The following is a 22,402-nucleotide window of genomic DNA, read 5'->3' as shown; positions in this document are numbered from 1 at the left end:
CATCTTTTGGCAGGGTTGTATGTGTCCAGTCTGTCAATGTAAGGCTCCATTGACTTTGGGGGCTTAATGTCAGGCCCTTGCTGCTATGCAGAATGTATGATTTGTCATCTGAGTTGCATGAGGTTAGTTTGATTTGTTTTCTGATGGATGTCTTGATCCTCAGGAACAAAGGAACAAAAGCAAGCCCCCATACCAGCAGGCTTGCTTATACTAGTCATCTGTACAAAGAATAGCAATTTTCCAGGACTGGTGTAGTGCTAAAACACCATTTGGTCAAACATTCAGTGAGAAAAAAAAGGGAATGTGGACACAGCCCAGTGGGGAAAACATTAAAAATGTAATAACATACCCATGAAACCTTTTTTTCCTTTCTTTGTCCATCCCTAAGAAATGATTGTGCTATTTAATGAGGAAGAACATTAGTTAAAGGATTTAACAGATTGTATAGTTGTTATCAATCATAATATAAGGGACAAAAAATAACTGTATGCCTTGAATACTTTTTTAAGGCACAGGAATAAGCACATATTTAGTATTAATAGTAATTTCATGGCAGTAAATGCAGAAAGTAATTATTTGTTTTTAATTCTGCTAAGACTCTAATCCAGTTAAGTGATCAATGAAAATCACACAAGTAAACTGCACTTATGTGAGATTTGTGCATTTGCAGAACCATAATAGTCTTCTAGAGTTTTGTTTAAACACTAGAATCTCTCTCTCTCCCTCTCTCTCTCTGTTGTTTTAGCATCACTGATGCTTGACCTAAATTTCAAGTGGAGACTTCCAGGCTTTTTTCTTGTTCTTTCTGCTTTTCCAAGTGCTTTTAAATGGCGAACCCCTGCATACCCATGGGAGTTTTATTGCAACTTCAACTTGCTGTGCATTGTGGAAGCAGTCTAAAAATTGCTGTTTGTGAACCTAATATTGCTGGTGGTGAATAACACCTAGCTCTTAAGAAGGTTCCTACAAAATTCAACAGAGTGTGGCTCAGACCATAAGCAGGGCTCTTCAAATTAGGAGCAAGTGGGAAATAAAGTCCATCAGGAGCCTACACAAGGAAAACATCAGCTCCAGGAAGAGCATACCTGAATTTAGGTTTGGCCCTTAAATTCCCTGGGGCACAGGCTGCATATTAGTCAAGGCTCATGCAGTTCCTGATACAGTAAGAGCCCACTCTAATTCGGTTGTTGGCTCTGTTGGAAAGAGTGCGAGTGATGATGAAGATGTAAGAGCCTGACGTGACCCTGCTGAAATGGGAGCTCACCGGAGTGGGAAAGTGCGAGGTGCCCACTATGAGAAGAAATACAGATAGATAGGAACAGACTGTTTTGCCTAGATGGAGCATATTAGAGATGGGTGACTTATGGAAGTACTTGTCCCAGTGGTATTGTCCCTTGGCTCTGTAGCCTGGCCTCAATTTTAGTCCAATTGCTTAATTTTCTACACTCCCCATGAAAGCCAATTCCCTGGCTGCTGTGTGTCTTCTTTATATTTCTCCATAATGTAGATTCTGGCTGTTTAACTGCAGTAGGCTTTATGATAAGGCTTTTTTTCCCTCTCTCTTGGCAGAATGCTGAGACTTAATTTTAAAAGACGTTCAAATCCCCCAAACATCCCTGAATGACTTACAGGGAAAGCAGACTGTTTTCTAGATCTGTTTTAAAAAATATTACAATCTTTTTTATTAGGCAATTTTATCATTGTTATAAATAAGTAATTGTACTGGGGAGAAGGGATAATCCTTATTTAATTAAATTCATCTATACTCCCAGGTTGGCAGCAACCAGACATATGTGAGACTAATACCCACAGCCTGCCTGTATGCATGTGCAATTAAAAATTCACTCTACAGTAGCACTGGCAGTTTAGTGTTGCTTTTGGCATTTACAAATTCTTTTATTTTGTGACTTTTTTTTTACCATACACATATGCTGGAGCAGATGTTGCTTATTTGTTGTTTATTCAAATCTGTAGGCTCTGGCAGCTAACTCCATTGTTCTGTAATGAAGCTTTATTCACTGTCCTGTATTAGGACCCAACAAATGCATGACAGGCAGAGTTAGCTCTCAGCAGGAACTACAGTTATTGTCCTTACTTATTGGCTGTTTATATTCTAAAGCTCACAGTTGAGAAAGCTGGCTGGGCAGGGTAAGGGGCTGGGGATGCTGTGTGCAGAGGAAAATTACTTGACTCCACTCACTGTATCTTTGCCCTGATGAGGTGCAGGCTTGCATGTAAACTCATCTGTTGCAGGGATTTCATATTCAGCACTTGAAAAATAGAGCTGTTCTCCCCCTTCACCCCCTCTTCTGCCTTGTTCTCCTCCCCCACCCCTGCTGCTCCTTCCGTTTTCAATTAGCCTTTGTAAAGCACTGGGTTTAACTAAAGGATGTTTCAATGTTGCTCACCCCCGTTAGCTCAGCAAGTGCCTGAAAATTCATTAGCAGCAGCATCTATTAAGGAGGCATCAGAAGCCAGCGTTGTTGCAGTGCGTGCTGTAGTCACCCACTCCCCCTTGCTCCTTATTTACTTCCCTCACCCTCTGCGGGGTGGCCACGCACCCGAAAAGCAGGAATTCCTGCACGGGGCTGACCCAAGCAGACACGCTGCTCCCGGGTGCTTGAGTGCCAAGAGAAAGGCATTAGCCTGCTGGAAAAGCCCTTGGTAGCCCAAGAGGCAATCAATCAGGGAAGTAACCACCTCCATCTGGCTCGCTGTGACATGGTAGCTCGCTACCAAAGCGCTTGTGATTCATCTTGTCCCAATGAGCGGTGCCAGGGATCACATACACCCAGTTTTTGCGGCAGCTGGGAACGTCCTAGCTTCCCCACACGCTGAGCTAACACATTAGCTCCTGTGACTTATCAAGTAGCAATTCTTTCAATTATCACACCTTCACTCCTCCTACTCACCGACTCCTCTGATGGTTTGGCACCATGGGAATATTCGCAGAATGCAATTGGTATTTCTTTTAATTGACTGAGTGCCAAGAACGTGAATCCTGTTTATTATGCATTATCCATTGTAACGTCTGCCTGCAATTGAAGGAGCTATGTCTTCAAAAGTGCAAGAAGAAAACATGTATTTCCTATGTTTCAAGGAGTACAGGGTTTTCCAAATAACTTTCTATATTTTCAGTATAAAGAAGTGAACAGCTATTTAGTATTTCATACTCATCATAGAGCCAACATCATACTATTTTTCTTAATGTATAACACAGTGACTTTTAGTTTTAAGTATAAATTGAAGGAAAGGGAAAGGCAAAAAGATAGCCAAAGGAAGACTAGCTAAAGCTGCAATCAAAATTGGGAGCTGAACTTAAAAATGTCCTACAACTACTCTTGTGTCAATATTACCTGACATTTATGTTAAACTTTGGCATTGGTTAATGGTCACATACAGCCTCAAAATATGAGATCTCCCTTTATAAAGCATGATGAATAATAGATCCATAATAGCTTGATCTCTCTTTACACCAGTTTTATCTTCTGCAGGTGACCTGGCATAAAGGAGATACCCATCTTCTTTAGGCACTTTGGGTTGCCTCCATTTGTTTTATGATGTCGCAGCCTGTATTTTTCCTATCACCTGTGCATGAACTGTGTAAAGGCCTTCTTATTGTTTCCTGTTTCATACATAAGAGACCTGTAAGTGAGAATAAGAGGAAGCTATATCATTTTAATGCAGTTTGTAGCCAAGGAAGTCTCGAGGGAAAGTCTTGTGGTCTCAGAAAGAAGCAGAAACAGTCAGGAAGCAGAGACTGAATCAAAAGACCTAATTGCGAAGCAAGGTTGTGAAATGATGAGTCTTTAAGCCTTCCTGCATCTTCTGCCTGTCAAGAAATGTCCTGAATTGTCTGGTCCCCTCAAAGAAGTCCTCCTAGAAGGGCAATTCTGCAGCTTTTGAGAATACTTTGGCTGCTTCACTTTGCCACAGTCCTCCTTGATGTATCTCACACACATGCATATGTCTAAGTTCGGTAGTGGATATAAAGATTGAGACCCAGGAGGTGGAAATGCCGCGTTCACCAGTACAGAAACTAGATGGGTAGCAGAGAAAGGAAGTCTGGCAGACTTTTGAGATGGTGTCTGGTAGGTCATGCCACCTGCCAGTGGTGTTGAGAGGTCTTGCCCACAGCCTTCAGGTCTAAGCAGCTGTCCCAGGAACTTTGGGGAGTTGTATGATTTTCAGTCAGTACATTCCTAAAAGTCATTGCACGTTTATAACATTTTGTCGCTTGTATGTGTCACATTTTAGGTCCTTCTGCAGCAGACTGATTCATCCTGGTAGGAAAGGGTATGCACACACCACATACTTAAGGCAGATGGCCCAGTGAAAGTTATAAAACCTGCTATTGTTTAAATCTTAGGGGAAGAAAAATATCATAGAATATAATAGAATACCTTAGGTATCCAGGGGGACCACCAGATACTTTGACAACCAAATGCTTAAGAGACTTTAGTTTAGATTAACAGTGGTAGCCTGTTGATGACACCTGTGAGAAGGGGAACTTTGGTGTTCTCCTGGGCATGTTTTTTACGCCCTGAAGAATTTTGATTTCTTCACAGATGAGAAATATTATTCCTATTCCATAGATCTCCTACCTACGTCTCAACTACTGACTGATACTTGGCATTTCTCCTCAGGGGAGGAGAGACAAGCTTATTAAGCGTGATGCTCTTAGATCCCCTGAACACAGTTTAATGGCTATTACTGTGGAAATAGAGCTATTATAATTGGCTGTTGATCTCTGCAAAGTAACACCCAAAAGCCAGATCCCAGTTCTGGCCTCCCAATTGCTTTGGGTACTGCTGACCAGGCAGAAGTTCCAGGACCTAGCAAAAACATAGGGACTTTTCTCTCATTTTTAACAAAGGTCTCTGTAAAGGTTGCTGGAAGCCATCCTCCCTTTTGTGTGTGAGGTGCTCTCAGTTGCAGAGAGCCCTATGAGACTCCTTGCGATCGCTTATTTTTTATTCATTATCTCTGTGCAGCTGCTACTGGGAGAAGTTGTGATGTAACGTGATCTACAGTGTAGGCTGATGACATTCAGCTCTACCTCTCATTTTCATCAGAAGCAGACACAACCATCACCCGTCTCTCCCGACATTTGGCAGCAGCACGAATCTGAATTAATGACAGTTGGCTGAAGCTCAGTTGAAATAAGATGGAAGTGATACTGACTCTCAAGGAAAAGTAGGAGGACGACCTGGCAAAGTCTGAAGCTGTTTCATCAGCTGAGGGAAGATAAAAGACCATTGTCAAAGTGACTGCAATTTCAGGTTTTGACTAGATTCATCACTACTCCTAACTACCCAGACTGCAGAAATATCATTTATCACAGAGAACTGCCTACAGTGTTCTGTTCTCTCTTTTCCTGTCAAATTCAGCTCTTAGATTACTCATTTATACTTCTATCATTTCTAGGGCAGTGTGTTCTTGTCTAGGACAGGCAGGAGACGATGGGAAGCTCTGGTGGGAAGGCAGCCGCCTTGCTTCCGAGTGTGGCAGTTTGCAGGGGTGCGTCTGCTGCTCTAAGCAACAGCGTGGGAGATTCACCATGTTTATCTGTATTACCAAACCTAATGTGACCTCTGTCCCCAGCTACTGTAAATACTTTCTGTAGCTCCACCCAACCTATTAAAGGTGGTTCCCAGAGTCATGGACCAAATTGTCCTGGGAATACTGTTGAAAGGGGCAACAGCGGAGACTTCTGGTTGCCTAACCTCTGCCACCAATGCCCACAGACGTAATTTCTGACCCACTTTAGAGAAGCACAGGGTGGTTTAGTAGTGCAGGAAATTACATCCTTTTCAGTGATGTACAAGGTAGAGAACATGCTTCTTCCCTTGCCCATATTCATCAGTTTGGGTAGGGAGGAGGGGAAATGAACATAAAAACCAAAACGAAACAAAACACAAAACCAAACCTAAAATGCTTTAGTTTTTTTAAATGAGTAGCTTAACAGAATATTATCAGCTAATTCAGTCCTTCCCCAAAGCTTCCTTCTACACACAAGCTCAGGACAACCTGTAATGTGAGAGAGTGAAAGAGAGAGCCAACCCACCCACCCACCAGCCCCCGGCGTTTCACAAAGGAGTATATTTATACCTGCTGTTGCGGCGCTGACTATAGCGTGCAGCAGATGTACTGAAGCTAGTTTTAAATCAGTAAATATGTCCACCGGCTTTAAAGCGTGACAACATGTAGCACGGGTACCTTTGGCTGTCTAGCCACACCATCAGGAACTGATGGTGCACCCTGTCACCCTGCTTTTCAGACAGGTTTTGCAACCTGGGCAGTGGTCCAGGCTGCTGTGCTCTGCCTGCCGGCTGTGCTGTGCCACGAGCATGCTAGACATAACCATACTATGCACTGCATCTTAAGCCAAAAACTTGGCTGGAACTCGATATCTTTTTTCCTCGGGTGTTTTGGAGGAGGAACGCTCTGATGATAGATGTAGATCTGCTACCTAGCTATTTCTGTCATGCTCTGAGCCGGTGCAGTTTATGTCTTTAATGCTCCGTGACCTGGTTCCCTCAAGCGCTTATGCCTGATATCTGGAGAGCATCTAGGCCAATGTCCTCCCAGGGGGATGTGGGCACCCAAAGCTCTGTGGGGAGCTGGGCCCTAGGCAAGGAGCGGAGGCTGCACAGGAGGACGTGAAGCACGGTGTGTGTGTTCCCAGTGCCCCTGGAGCTATGCACGTGTCTCCTGCTAACGATGGCTGTGACAGCCAGACCCCCATAGATAACCGTAAAACTGCAGGCTGAACATGGAGATGAAGCAAAATATCAGTAGCTGACACATGACATATGTGCCCTCCACCTTTCGTCCCCCCTGGTCCTGTCTCACCTCCTCAAGATGCAACATACATGCACTCATGTCCCACCTGATGTCGTTGCAGCCATGGGGACTGCAGGGCTTTCCCGCCTTGTTCACAGTGAGTCTGGCTTCACTCCCACAAAAAGAAAAGTTTTACCTGAAGTCCTCCGTGTGCCAGTGGTACCCAAAGTGATGGGGAGAAGAACACTGCAGACTGGGTGAGAGCTGGGGGAACTGGGTTTTGACAAGCAGGAGATATCTCAGAGGAGCCAGGTTTTTTCTTCTGGTCATAGACTGTTATTTTTTGTTCCGTTCATACAGCACCCACCAGCACAGTGGAGCACAATTAATAACAAAAATTGCTCTGTGTAGAGCTTTATTAAAATATATTTTCACCCAGTAGCGCTGTATAAGATGATTGACATGAAATTCCCCTTCAGTTCAAAGGGAGGAGAGGATAGAAAAATTTCATAGCTACACTGGTTTTGAATAAGAATAGGAGATTTTGCTGCACATGGAGCACATTATTTGTGTTCAAATAATAGGACTTCTTTAATAAGGTGGTTTATCTAATTTCTGCTATAATGTCATTGAAAAATAAAATTTGCAGGACATGGATAAAAACTCTAGTTTGTGCCGGCCTTTGGAAATACAAGTTGTGGTTTATGTGCTGCTGCCATCTGGTGATTCTTCTCCTGAAATGCAGCACAAAACAGATGTAGCTGTACAGAGAGGGGTCAGGGCTGCAGTTCTGCTCCAGTGACAAGCAGTTGTGGACTGATTTCTCTTACAGGCAAGTCGTAGAACTGTGTATTGCGTTTGGCTAGAAGACTAATATTAACTAGATATTTCTCACCTTAGTTTCCTTGTTCATTGCCATTTCTGCAATGTGGAAAGTGAACTGGTGCTACAGAAATTGTACAGGGATATTAAAAAAAAAGACTAAGAATAGACTTTTCCTTTGAGATTTCAGTGGCACTGAATGAAATGTTTATGTTCATAGCCAACAATCAGTAATCAGTGCAGTGCCTATGAGGGAGCTACTTAGACTAAGGAAAGACACTATGGAACGCTGGGAATGAACAGATTTTATGGAACATTTATATAGCATCAGGTTTTTCCACATACATGAGAACTGATATGAATAGCCATGCTTCCTTTCCCAAAAAGCTGAAAGTTTTACAGAATATTTTCTTCTGGTGCACCAAGGTTGAGTGAGCTTCAGAAAGTCCACTGTCCTGGGTAACAGCACTTAAAAAAAAAAGGGTTCTTCAGGACTTATGCAGAATTCATATTTTCAGTGGCATTTTATTAGGTCTTAATGGCCATATTGTGGAGTGTGATACTAAAAAATTGGTGGTGCCTGTCCTCTGAGCAGCGGGAGAGGGGAGTAAGCTGCAGCAGCTCTCCCATCATAGAATGGACTATCTGAAACTCTGCCATGCAGCTGACATATCCCTTTAGCACACGGCCAGCTCGTCCTGCAACATCATGTTGTGTAATGTCATAGGCAGGGCAGTGTTGCTAAGGATAACTTATGATTTACCAGTTTGCAGAGCAGGAGGAGATAAAATGAAACATCTAAATGGGAAGAATCCAGTCAACTACTCAAAATTAACCCCTTTTTATTTTGAAACTACTGTTTGAAAATGGATTTTTGAAAGCTCTTTTTCTGTCATATAAGATAGAAATTCTTGACTTTTTTTTTTGCCTTGTGTTGGAGAGTCAGAGCCTTCACATCTTTCACTCGCTGTCTCTAAAGACATAGTGGTGAGCAGCTTTGGTGGACCAAGCACTTTTACTATTTGATGCTTGTGTTTGAGAAGCAAAAACCAAAACATCTAAAATGTAATAAAATATCTATTCAGTTCTGTCAGTTCTGTGAACATAGTGTGATCTTCATTCACTCTATTACTGCATTCAACTAAGGTTGAATTCAACTCTTGTTGAATGGACATGTTCCTTAAGGCCCAATCAGTGAGATATTTGTGTGTCCACTTAAATCTGAATGTGGGAATGTTATGCATAGATTCAAGCCTTAATCTTATTTCCCTGCTGAATGTAGCCCAAGTGTTTAAACTGTAATGAAGTTAATGTCTTGAGCGTTTTGTGTGAGACTGCAAAATGACTCTGTTTATAAAGCAAAGTGGCAAATTCTTATTCTAAGTCCTTCAGGCTTATTTTTCTTTTACAAAATATCGGACTAAACTGTGTCTTCTGTGCATTATTTAGTCCTGTGTATGTAGGAGATAGTTTTAGGAATATTTATCCACATCAATGCCCAGCTACACTTAAATAGCTACAAAATCAGCTAAAATTTGAACAGCATTGCTAGGTTGCAATTGGCCATTCTGCTTTTTCCTATGATGGGGTGAGCACTCCAGATTTTAATTTGTGAATTTAAAGTGCAAATTCACACAAATGCTCTTTCATTTGAAAATTTTATGCCTTTGCTTCCCCATGTACTCAAATGATATAGAAAACAAATATTGAAATACATTCATCAATGTTAATGCAATTCAAAACACATGCAAAAAACGTGCTATTATTTACAAGTATGGCATCTTTTGCTGTTTGCAAATATTCTCCAAGCTGGAAACTAGGAAGAGGTGGTGTTGTTTGCAGCCAAGTCCACAGAAAACCAGCTGTGGAGTCTTCAGAGGAATACAGAACTGTACTCCAGCACTTGTTTCTTTACTAATAAGGGAATATTCTTTCATTAATGGTGAACCTAGGAGCCAAATACTTTCAGATAGTTCCTGCACTAAAGGCTGCTGAAAATGGGAGCCACTGTATCTGCATGCAAATAAGGAGAGAGAAAGTCTCTTAATGACATTGGATTGATTAAGTAAAGGGCTGAAAAGCTGTGGGAACTTTGGGATTTGGAAGGCATGTACTTTCTTATACGATACAAAATGAAGCAGAAACCTGATTAGTAAGTTCCTCTAACCTATTTTTATTTAAAATTCAGGCAGAACAGAAATGGGATACAGGAGCTAAACTATCCCAGTTCAATTAGCACAGAAAGGCAAAGAGCCAAGGTTTTCCTCACCAAGGTCTTCAGGGGCGACTCTCAGGTTTCCACTTTCCAGCATAGCCAGATGTATTCTCCACACAGGGCCCAGAGTTGTAATTTTTAGTTCAGAGTTGAATACTGGTCTGCGTCTCTACTTCTTCTCCAAACATACTTTATCTTTCCTTGGTGTGATGCTCTGCATGTATTTGCAGAATCTCTACAGGTTTGCGTGTCTCCACACACTAGGAGAACTGAGTAGAGCTGCATGAATAATGGATATTTTGGTTCAGTGGTTGAACCAAATGATCAGGGAAAAATGCGGTTTGGGTAGAGTAGAAATGAAAACAAGTTTTGCTTAATGTTCAGGTGATTTAACCCATTTTTTGCACCATTCTTCAAACTGAAAAATTAAGTTGCATTCAGGAAAGAAAAAAACCCACCCCATTTGAAAGAGAAAGATATGAGCATTTAAAAAATGTCAAAATAAACTATGCAAATTTTGCTGACCTTTCCCCTCATCTTTTTGGCCAACTTGTACCCCTCCTAAAGACAATCTTCCAGTTGCTGAAAGGCTTTAGTTTATTTAAATTGGACTGTTACCATTGGGAAGCTAATAACATTACTGAAAATTTCACGAAGAGAGAAAATCTGTTCCTTCTCAGGATAGCATCGGTCATGATCTAATTTGCACTTTCAAGTGCTATTTGGGACACTAACAGGAAATGAAGCGACAGACTGACCTACTCCTCACGCAAAGCACAGTTTCCCCTCTATGCAAATGCTGCCCTCCATTATGCAAAAATCACTTGGCTCTGGTATACAGACCTTAAACCATAAACATAAACCTCCTTATCTTCACCTGCCTACCTTCAACAGGGCTTGGCACACTGGGTAGGATCTTGCAAGTCAGTGTGGGATGTAATGATTAAATTAGACATCTGAATGTAGTTGGAAAAGAACTGCAGCTCAGACCCTTAGAGACAACGCTTTGCACTGACTATGTGGGCAATTTAAGCCTTTACTCTAGGAGTTTGTTACACATCTAATATGTAGGTAGGTACAAATTAGAAGCCTAACTCAGATGAAAGTGATTACTTGGTCTGAGGACAGGAAATCACAGTAACAAGCACAGGCAAACTGTGCTTACTGTGGTTCTCCTTCCACTATACTTCTCTTCTATAAGTTTCTATTTTGCTAACATAAAAATTATAGAAATTGGATTTATGCTCAGAATGGTCATTAGGTCCTATTATATTACCATTTTTAAACACATACACAGATGGTCTTCCAGTGTGGTTTTAGCCTTGACTTATATACATACCTTGCACATTTAATCCACGAGAGCCATGATAGCAGAGCACATATCACATCTCCTTCCAGGGCAAGTCCAGGGACACACATGAAGGGCTTTCTGTAGCTGAACTATAGTGATATTAACTTGGCCTGCAGACATTTCATCCATCTTTAATGTCTCACCTTGTGCCTAAAGATCAGCCCAGAGTCCACCATCACATGTTTTGGGTAGTTCTCTAGCTAGTGTATTAGTATAAATGTGGGTGGGAAGACTGTGTGGTTGCAATACATGAACACAGCTGACTGTATTGTTAGAACAGACGCATCGCGTTTATCACAATAAATGGGTCAAACCTGGCTACAGCCACCTGGTTTTGGTGAGGACAGAAAATGAATTCTCACAGCACTTTTCCATTAAAAGTTATGAAGTTTTTCCCTTCATGTAATTTCTAGTAACATGCCAACTACTTTGGTATCCTGGATGTCTCAGGAGAAAAACAAACACCTTAAAACACTACATAATCTGCTGATAATGTGGTCTTCTAGCTCTGCAAACTTTGAAGCTTGAAGTTCATTTGTTATGATTGCAGAATACGATTGAGTATTTGGGGCTCAAATAATTTGAGTCTCAAACTGGTTGGAACTATAGCAGCTGAAACATTTCAGCTTTTCAAAATTTTCCTCGATCTTTTTTTCTTCATTTTTATGTAAGGAAAACTATAGGCCAGACTGACACACTGGAAGCAACAGCTGGCAAAGATACAAAGGGTAATTGAAACAGCTTTTTTAAAAGTTTAGAGAATCTGTAGAGCAGTCTCTCCAGGGGAGAAGCTGAACCATGATTTCGTTTGTGGGAAACTGCAAGGATGAGTTTTGAGACCACTCACAAAAGAGGCAATTTCTAGCAACAGCACTGCAGATTTTGTAATGCGTGAGGTGGGAACCACATTTTTCTCATCCAAAATATGAAAGCGACTGACTGATGTGCTGCTGATGACACCAGGGCTGACAATGTAAGCAAGTAATTTAAAAACCATAAAATTATATCTGGTTTAGATTTTACAGTTGCTGCCTACAAATAGATTGTGTGATTTTCATTAATTGATGCCCAAGATGCATTTAATAAAGCCCATGGTCTATTCATGTGTGAAAACATAATCTGTAAACTTTTTTGTTCATTTTCCAATTCACACAAATGAGAATTAATAACTCGGATGTCAGAACCGCTAGGTAAATCGTCACATTTTCATGGATATAACCAGAAGATAAAAGGTCTCAGAATTCAAAAGCCACTATGTATGTAAGGAAAAAGAGAGGAAGTGTATCCAGAATGTCTTAGTCTCAATTTCTTCCTTTCCCCAGCAGACGCCCTCAGCTTCCCCTCCCAACTCCACCTCTGTTTTGGTGCCAGCTATTTGTGAATGAGGGCATTATCTGAGGATTAAGGTTATCTGAAAGTACAAGTTATCCAAGGCTGACAGGTATGGGGGTGTACAGGATAACTGAGGATTAACTCTCAGTCATTTGTTCTTTTAAAGAGGATTGGTTTTTATTCATTAAATCAAGTAGCTAATGGTTTATAATTTAATTGCTAAAGTTGGGGTAATAATTGATTTAGCCGGATGATGTGGCTGTTAGATTAGAAACCTTATCTGGAGTAAATCTAGAATGTCTTCCTCTTGCCTTTACATCTCGTCATGCAACCTTACATCATCTCTGCTTCTTACTGTGATTTCCTGTCCTCAGACCAAAAAACAACAAAGATGATACACGGTGCCTCAAAGTAGAGACAAACTGGTCTGGTTAGAGGCTAGGGCAGCTCCCTTTCCCTGCAGGAGTCACCTGGCTGAAGCCATCAAAGCTACATAGGTATGAATGAGACTTGGTCTGAGCTAGTTCTTACAATCAAAAGTCACTATTTTTAGCAAAGGAAAACAAGTGGTTGGCTGCTTTATAGGTTATTGTATGAACATATCAAAATCTGAAATCTGCAGCTGATGATTACACTCGTGAATAAGTCAACACTTAGTAACAACAGCAGTAGCTATGCTGAGCATGTTTTGTTCTTTTTTTCTGGTTGCAGCAATATTGCAGATTTCTGGCCAGAATCAAGAATATTTCTAGAAATGTACATTTAAAGCATTCGACTTAGTTCTATATTTACTTTGGCCTGGTACTGTTTTCTGCCTTTCTTTCTGGGTTTTCTTACCCTTTTGTTTTCTCCAGCAGAGGTGTTGGTGACAAGAACAAGCAGCTGCCAGTCAGACAGCAGTGGGTTCATGGAGGAGCTGCCAGAACCTGTAGTTTTGCAAGTAAGAAATGAGCAATTGTTACTGGTAGGTCTACAAAAACTGTGTAACCTTGGCACAAGTAATATTAAAAAAAATCACGGAGTTGTGAAAATTTCATGAAAACAAATTCATCCTCCTAGAAAACCTGAGAAGGTGAGAAGCTTTCTCAGAACTTCGTGCAACTCTTTGACCACATTAATGCAAGATTTGTACAAGGCATTTGAAAACAAAAAGTACTAGAATCTTTGATTCTTTGGTTCACTGGGTATTTAAAGATGTTTAAAGATGTATTTAAAGATACCTCTGGGCTTGGGGGTACCCAGGGCAAAATAGCAGTGGGCCAAACCAGTGTGATAGAACAAGTATAATATTTCAGCTCCTTTTTTTTTTTCCCTCTCTCTCTCTTTATTTTTTCTTTCAGAATACATCTCTGTCAAGGAAGATTAATTTTATTTCTTATATCCATAATCAAGAAACAGCTCTGTCACACAGGGCAGAGTTTACAATGTTAAATCAAGATTTTCAACAAAAGCTGGATGATCGTGGTGCTGAGGTCTTCATCACAGCTTGTGAGAACATTTTGACAGTACCTGGATCAACAAAAGGTGGCAGTGACCAGGGAGAAGAGACTCATCTGCTGCTAGCTGCAGAAAATGGAGAGTATGAGGCCTGTAATGCTGAAACACAGAGTTTTGTACAAGAAATCTTATGTGACATGGACAGGAAAGAGGATAAAATTGGAAGAAAGCTACTGGAGAAAGAGAAGTGCATAAAAGAGCATAGCCTTTGTTTTCAGGGTGATACTCAGAATAAAGGAGATCCTATCTCCTCAAAATTTGATCATCATTTATATTTTAAAACAGGACACAAAACAATGAATGTAGCCTTCACTGAACTGATTGATTTTAACTCTGCAGACGTCAGTGAGAGCAAAATCAGAGGTGATGACGAAGGTGGGAGATGCCTGACCGAAAAGGATGTTGGAGTTACATGTCACGAAAATGCCCATGGAGATCACACAGAGCATGTTAAAGGACCATGGTGGGGTATGGAAGTGGTCAGCAAAAATGGTACCCTGCTTGCGGTGAACAAGGTGACAAATGATCAGAAGTTCTGCAAAATGGATGGAGATTCAAAAAATACAAGATACTCCTCCAAAACAGAGCTCCTAGAAACTCCACAGCAGGGCTCAGCAGCGCAAAGCGGGAGCAGTGCCAGTTCATGCTGTTCTCCACAAGTATCTTGGAGACATCCCACCTGCCTAGCAGAAGGGCCTCGATTAAGTTTATCTGTAGATCAAAAGACTTGTAGTATAGGGAAGGTGTTAGCTGCTAAAGAATCCGAACAGGGAGACACCATCCAAAACAATGAAATGGCTTCTGCTCCTCTGAAATCTGTTACTGTTCAGATGTTTTCAGGGCTGGAGTTTACTTCAAGGGTGAAATGCACAGGGCAAAATGCTCCTTTCAGTGAGACCCTTACTAGGGAAGATTCTGTGGACTTCTCTGAGGATGATTCTCTCAGAAAGTCAAACCCAGGGGCTTCAAAGGATGGCGTGAAGCAGACCACTGAAGCCTCCAGCCAAACTGACATCTGTGCCAGGAAACCCAGGTGTGCACCACTGCTTCACCCACCCCGTGCTCACCTGACAAAATCAGCCTCTTTTGACACTGTGCTTTCTGGCAAATACAGGTCATGCTACTGGAGTGAAACCTCTGGCGTCCGGGCTGCGCAGGGCAGTCACTGCTGTCACTGCTGCTGCTGCCATGGCTGCTGCCCGTGGACCTTCTCTGTGCCTGGATCTCCCCAGCACCCTGTGGGCTGCTGCTCAAACCATGCCCCCACCGAGCTGCAGGTCCTGAAAACACTGATGCTCCTACAGGATGCTGCAACACATGATCTTGCTCCAGTGAGTAGGTTTCTTCATAAATATGGACAGTTGACACACTAATGAGCTAAATGTACAAGCTGTCTCTTCCTCTCCTGCTATGCTTGCTTATTTAGTGAGACATATCTTGGGAATATAACTGAGAAAATGGATGGGGAAAGAAGCATTCCCTTCTGGACAAAAAGGGCAAACCTATCCGTGTACCTTCAGTTTTGTTGGGCTGCTTCTTTTAGTAACTTACGTACATCAGTTCAGTCTTAAAATGGTTCTTGCAAACTGAGTGGTAAAGTCTACAGGTCAAATGAAGAGCTGAGATTATGAGAATGAGTTTCAGTGAGTTCCTGTGAATCAGCTGAGTTACAGTAACTGAGTAACATATTGGACTGCAGAAAATGCAAGGTGACATGATTTAGTGTAATCCTCATTTTGCTGAGAACTCTTTTAGGTTATATTACTTAGTGTTTATTAAAGACTAACTGTGAACACCTAGGTAGACACCATAAGCCAAACTGCTCTGAATTAAAGTAAATTATGACTTCTCAGAGCCTCAAGCCATTATATAATATCATGGTAGAATAAGAAGCTTGCATTAAATCTAAAGTCCTGCTAAGATGAATTGTTTGGAATTGATGAGAGTTCCCCGAAGTTGTGAAAGACTCATAATGTGTTGGGGAAGAACGCAAGGAAGGGAGTCAGGAGAGGCTTTTGCATCCTGAGAAAAATGTGGAAGGAGCATAGCTCCTGCTAGTTAACAGGCATTTCCATATTTCCTCTTCTCATTGCTCTTCATAAGGAAATGAAACTTGAACTATTGTACACATTGAGGAAGAAAGTTATTAGATAAGAGTTCCAGAAAGTGAAACTGGTGAGTTTTATGCTGCCACATCATTGAATGTATATATTTGCAATGCCTTGTCTTTGAACAGCATATTGAACAGCCTTTAGCCTTTTGACAGCTATTTTGCTGTTGCCACAAGATGGCAGTGAGTCAGTACCTTACAGTGGACTGGGAAGCCTTTTCTTATTGGTTATCTACTATTTTATCAGTCTTCAAAATGGGGCTAATGGTGATTTTTCTTCTCTAGTCTGTGGACAGGGAGTGTGGGAGGAACAAACTTTGCATCATACTGTTATCTAAGATCTGTGCAATAAGTAGAGTGAATTTACTGAATATTAGCCACTTTGCAGAGAATACACCTATGCCTGCTTTGTACTTTACATTAAAGGTGAAGCAGTTTCTACATCTTTTACTGAGAGAAGCTTGCTCAGTTTATGTGCCATTTACCCAGGGCACACATGGGGAATGCAACCACCACATAGCAACTGGTAGACAGTAAATCTACCATTTAGATGCATCTTACCTCAAAAAAGTTATGTCATGAGAGTAGTCCTGGAAGAGCTAGTCCCCCTTCCATGCCACCTGTGCCTGAACACTGAATAAATCTATGTGAACTTGTGCTCTGTGATATGCTCAAAGAGTCAGTGCCTGGGGACCTGCCCATACCTCGTCTTTAAGGGCTGACACAACTTTTTACCAAACCCACCCACACTGTACCTCTTGTATTTTTTGCGTGGTGCTTTATAGATTTTTGTTAGCCTTGAGGAACCAACTAGAAAATTGTCTGTGGCCCTAGTGACCTGAATGACAATACCACCTGCATTCTGAAAGCATGCACCCCTATTATGCTGAAACTGCTCTGAGTGCAAGAAGGTGTTTGGCATGTTCCATTGGGGAAGAGACTTCTCATACTTCTTATGTATCCTCTCTCCCTCTCTTCCTCTTTCTTCTTCTCAAAACAGTTTCTGATTTCCAGAGGACAATAATTTAACCTACCATTAACCCATAGCAACTCATCCTGCTCAAATATAATGTCTGACAACAGTGCAATAACAGAATTTGGCAAATTGCATCAGATCTTTGATCAAAGTCCTTTTCCTCTTCAATGGGAAAAATTAAATTCTCACTGGCTCGAGTAGTGCCAGAACTCAATCCTACAAGTTTTAGGAGAAAAGGTGGTGACTGGGATGCAAGCGATGCACCCAGAGCAAACTCGCTTGAAGTGCCATCTGGATATTCATGGTAGCTGCTCACAGAGTCATTGTTGTGTAGGTAAGAGGACCCATGCTATTCAGGCTGTCAGCTTCAAAAGCACTCAACATTGAAGTGCTCAAATAAAAGTAGTAAAGTGTGGTGTCTTCTTGCTTTTCTGTGTAGCATAACATCCATGAAATAGAAGTGATGAAGAGCTCCTGCCAGCACTTCCAGGAGAAGCTGGACGAGATTGAACAGCACCTGACCGAACAGCAGGTGCTGTTTGCCAGCATGATGCCAGATGAAGAAAGGTAATGGCAGCTCAATACTTACCTAAATTCAAAGCTAGCAACAGTAACAACCTATGGGCACATGCAACATGTCTGGTCACTTGTGTTATGGCAGCAGTTCTGGTCAGCAAGGGGCAGCTGTGGGCATCCTGCAACTGGACAAATGTACTGTGATGTGATTTTTGTTCGAAGTCCACACTGTTCATGGCTCTGAAGAGCATTTTGAAGGGGAAGATTGCTCTGTAGATGCAGGCTAGATTTTTAGTGTGCAACTACTGCGTTTTAACGGCAACAGGAACAGATCTCAGTCAGCTGGAGCTTGGTGTCCCAGGTTAACACCGGGTTCAGGAAAGGAGCCAGGAGTGCTCTCTGACAAATCAGTCCCTTTAGGCCATGTACTTAATACTTATGATCAACGGGGTGATAATACAGGAAAAATTGAACTAGCTCTTCATGGACTGAGCCCAAGTTCACAGGGAGTACTGAGAAGCCTCAGGTTCACAAAATGTTACTAGGCCTTCAATCTTGAGCTGCCTGCAAATACAGAATTTATGCAGTCTTTGTGCTGGTGATAAATCAGAAGTGATAAACCTGCCCAGACTCAAGCTGGCTCTGCAACTACAATGTGTTTTATCTTGCAGTTGAGATACTCAAAGAAATGAGGATCAAGCAGACAAGGGCAGTTTTTATTATTTTGTAAGGTATCCTGTGGTCATGGATAAAAACAAGGCCGCAGCAGAGGGAGACACAGGCGTTATGCTGGGGCTGAGGAAGAGGATGGTGTTCACTGCTCACTCGAATGTGTTTTCACTGCTGTCCCTGCAGAGAGGAAGGCAGACACCTGCAACTCCTACGGCGAGCTGTTCGTCAGGAGGTTGCAGAGCTGGAATTTCAGCTGAATGATCAAGCCTGCCAGGTCAGGGAGGGCATCCTCATGGTACGTTGCACAAGCCACTGCTCTGGGTCATGTGGGAAGAGTTTGAAGTCTGCCCTGTTATTCAGCATTCGAAGTGTTAACTCTGAGATACAGCTAGATAAACTTTCAGCACCAAGAATAGGAGGACTTCCAATAACAGACTTACAGTTTACATCTTTGACTCTCTCTTTGACTGTGCTGCTTGAGCTCAATCACCCAGGAAAAGTGCCAATACTTATAGAAGTGGCTGTACTCTGCTCTATAAAGGTCCCGTCATTTCTTGAATAAAGTGACGGGCAGTCAGCCTACAGAATTACTGATAGATGGTTACTGCTCTGGTTCATTTCTGGAACAGCTCTCCATTTGATGAGGAAAGGTAAAGAAAACATGATCAGGGGATCATACATTGATTCTTCCCTGACAGACTTGTATTAGAGGTTCATGACTGTGATGGTCACAGATACAAGTCCATTTGGAGATTTTCCATTAGTCAGTTAGATCTGTCTGTTGGCATAAAATGTCCTTTAGGCCTTTCTTCTCCTTTTTATGGCAACGTCTCCTTTGCCAGACATTGCATGTCTTCTTCAGACCAAGCAGAAGCAGCAGGCATGCTTCATGTACTCTTGTGTATCCTGCTTGATTCCTTTTATTATATTTTTATTACTGCAATATGCTTTTCCTTCTATTTTCTCTGCAGCAGCTGGACCAATTACTGGCAGAACAATCCCATCTGTTTTCCGAGCTCGGACTCTCTGATTGGAAGGGAGAAAGAAAAGCCCAGAATGAACAAGCATTTCCAGATGCTGCTGACACTGTGCATCCTCAAAATGGGTGCTCAGGAACAGTGCTCCAAAGAGCTCCTAGCAAAAACATCACAGCAACAGGTTTGCTCTCTGCCCTGCAGCCAGGGCCATCCCCAATGCAATTTCCTACCAGGGCAACATCTGAGGCAAATTCAGCAGCGTCTGCCCCACAGGAGCTCTCCACCAGTATGAAGGAAATAAAACGACATCCCCAAGCGAAAATGGACTTTAAGGCATTTATACATAACATAAGGGATGTTTCAGTCTCACCCGCAAGGTTGTAGGTGGAAGGGATCACTGACCCACAATGCGGTTTTACTATTCCGTGTCTCATTGACACAGCCTAGATCAGGACCCTTTCCTGCTAAACTGTGCGATTATCTGAGAGGATGGAGCCCCTGTTTTGAGGCACTTTCAGTCTGTGTAGGAAACACAGGCAGAAATGGGACTGGACCTGCCTTGATATTTATCAGTAAACTGTGGCAATGATATAGATGCTCCAGAGGGAAGAACATATACATACATGAGTGGCGTTTGGCTTGCTTGAACTTCGAATGTCACTGTTTGACTAATTAGTATATTCAACCCTCTCCCACCATGTGAAATTAGTAATTTATGGCTTCAATTTGTAGAGACAATAATCTAGTTCTACGAGTGCTATAAAGGCAGTGAACTGGAAGGTTTGTTGTTTTTCTGAAGAAATTCAAAGTCAGCATTTCTGACTGACCTAGTCTCACAATATAACCATAAAAAAAAAAGTTTGGCAGCCTTTCTGAATACAAAATATGTCTAGAAAATCTTAAATAGCTGCTTGTGATCTAGTGGTCTCTTCTACCTAAGCACATGTCCCTGTTTTTAAAGGATTGATCATTCTCTTAAAAAAACAGCATTAAATTCTGCATAAACTTCATGTAAACACCACAGGATGGAATGCTCTTTATTATAGTCTTATACTACTTTCTTGGTTTATGTTGATATTACCACTGATATTATCGAGCAGAATCAGGTTCTTTAGTGCAGAATTCAAAGAATGAGAACCATAGACAGTGAGGAACAAGGAACTGAAATATTTGAGCTCATGTTTTGTCATCTTTTGCACTCTTTTTCTTTTAAGACTATCTTGGTCATTCTCTCAATGTGCAAAAAAAAGTAACGCCTTTTTCCTTTTTTTTTTTTTTTCAGTTGAAGAAATCTTCACAAAATTCTTTAGATAATGATTCAGAAGAAGGAAAAGACTGATGGAGGACAGACTGATAGATACTGCTTTGAACAATTGTGGCCTTTTTCCTGAAATACACGGTGTATTACAGAAACAAATGAACACAACATTGCATTATAGATAAGTTCTAAGCACAGCAGTTTCATTTGCAATGAGATAACTCACCAGAAAAACAGGCATTTTTAAAGGATATTTTAAAGAGAGGTGCTATGTATTTTGCTGTTCTGTGATTGCAAAACTTAGTACACTACTATTAGCAGTCACATGGGATAGGGCTGTTCTTTGCAAAGCCATTTAAGAGGAAGAGGAGAGGGCTTATTTTTGAGAAGAAACTGAAGAACTTGTAGATGGCCCAGGAGATACCACTAGAAGATATTCTCTTTATAGCCAGTAATTTTGATACAGTCCTTCAACCAATACTAATCCTCATGCCCAAAATACCTTGTATAGTCCTAGCCACTTTCTAGCTTTAACTTGCCACTAACTTGCCTCTGACTAATTTTCTGAGGCTTTTATCTACTGTCAGTATCAAATCAGAAGTTCACTGATAGTGTATATGTTAAACACCTTCTCTGTCGAACTGTTACCATGGATAGTCTCCTGGCTGTCCTCTTTCTTTTCATATTTGCATCACATAAATTAAAACCAAAAAGAGATTAGAAACATGGGATTTTCTACATTATAAACCTTAAATCAGAATCCTGGCTCAGTTTTCTGGGGAGTGCGCAGAGCCTGGATTCATGCAGAAAAAGTCATGAGAAAAGACCTCTCAGGTTTGGATCACTGTAAAGAAATTCAACTAGTTCATTTTCAAAGCAGTGCAGTTTGTACTGCTGCTTTCAATTTAGCACTTCCCAGACTGTGAGATGTCCTACTGGCTTGTTTGTTTAAAGCTCTGGAGGGACCTTAGGTGTCATTTAGGTTTTGGTGTTGCAAATCACAGCTCTGCGAAGGTGCAAACAGAAGTAGCATTTGCACATGTTTAAGGAGAAAATGGAGTCAAACATGCTGAGCAGCCTCGAGGCTCCCTGTACCTCCACATTTCCACAGATGTTCAGGGTAATAAAATGATTGGGGGAGAGAGGTACATAACATAGGAACTGACAAGATCCTCCACAGCCTGCTGGGCCATGAATTTTACTGGTTGAAATTTGCCCCTTTCTTGAGACCCCGCATGGGATTTGTAAACCACTTCCACACTATCAAGTGTTTAAGAGTTTATACATCAAGATTTGTGATTGTAACAGTATCTTCAGGCAGCATGCAAACAGGACCAAAGCATCCTTCACCTAAGTTTTGGTGGAACAAGCAATAAATTTGGCTTAGTGTTTTCTCTCTCCACTGGCTTATGAACTGCATTTGCAGATGTTGTACCTCAGTTTGTGGAGGAAGGCAAATAAAAAGCATGGTGGAGGATGTACAATGATACGAGCATTGAAGGTCTCCTGGAATAGAGGATGGCTGAGGAGCTTCCTTACCTCAGCTGCACCAGGGCTGTGATTCCTCTCATGAAGCAAGATGTTTTTTGCAAGTGTCGCTGCAGCATGGTGCATAAAAGCTCTGTAGGTACATGATGCTGCAACCATTCTCTGCCGGTCTTATATCGATGTGTACAGAAGATGTTATTGGCAGGTGGCAGCTATTCTTGATTACAAAGATCACGTGCGACCTCTGTTGCCATTTGGATTCTACCATTTGTATTCTCAACCAGGACTGAACCTGACTCCTACTAACAAAACCTGTTTAATAGCCTCTAGATGATTGGTATGTGCAATCCTATTCCTCATTTCAATGTAATTATAGAATAATGTTGTGCAAGCATGGACAAC

General features: G+C 41.6%; 1 protein-coding gene across 1 annotated transcript in view; it reads left to right on the top strand.

The window, feature by feature from the left end:
• Nucleotides 1-19,638, top strand: part of ITPRID1 (ITPR interacting domain containing 1) — a 33,171-nt gene extending 13,533 nt beyond the window's left edge. The window contains exons 6-10 of the mRNA XM_065627917.1: nucleotides 13,361-13,446; nucleotides 13,847-15,334; nucleotides 17,529-17,656; nucleotides 18,461-18,572; nucleotides 19,249-19,638. Of these exons, the coding sequence (XP_065483989.1) occupies nucleotides 13,361-13,446; nucleotides 13,847-15,334; nucleotides 17,529-17,656; nucleotides 18,461-18,572; nucleotides 19,249-19,638 (2,204 nt within the window). The remainder of the gene's footprint in view (nucleotides 1-13,360; nucleotides 13,447-13,846; nucleotides 15,335-17,528; nucleotides 17,657-18,460; nucleotides 18,573-19,248) is intronic.
• The last annotated feature ends 2,764 nt before the right edge of the window (nucleotides 19,639-22,402 follow it).

The sequence above is a fragment of the Caloenas nicobarica genome, chromosome 2, assembly GCF_036013445.1.
Source record: "Caloenas nicobarica isolate bCalNic1 chromosome 2, bCalNic1.hap1, whole genome shotgun sequence".
Classification (NCBI taxonomy): Eukaryota; Metazoa; Chordata; class Aves; order Columbiformes; family Columbidae; genus Caloenas; species Caloenas nicobarica.
This window is presented reverse-complemented; position numbering and strand designations above follow the sequence as displayed.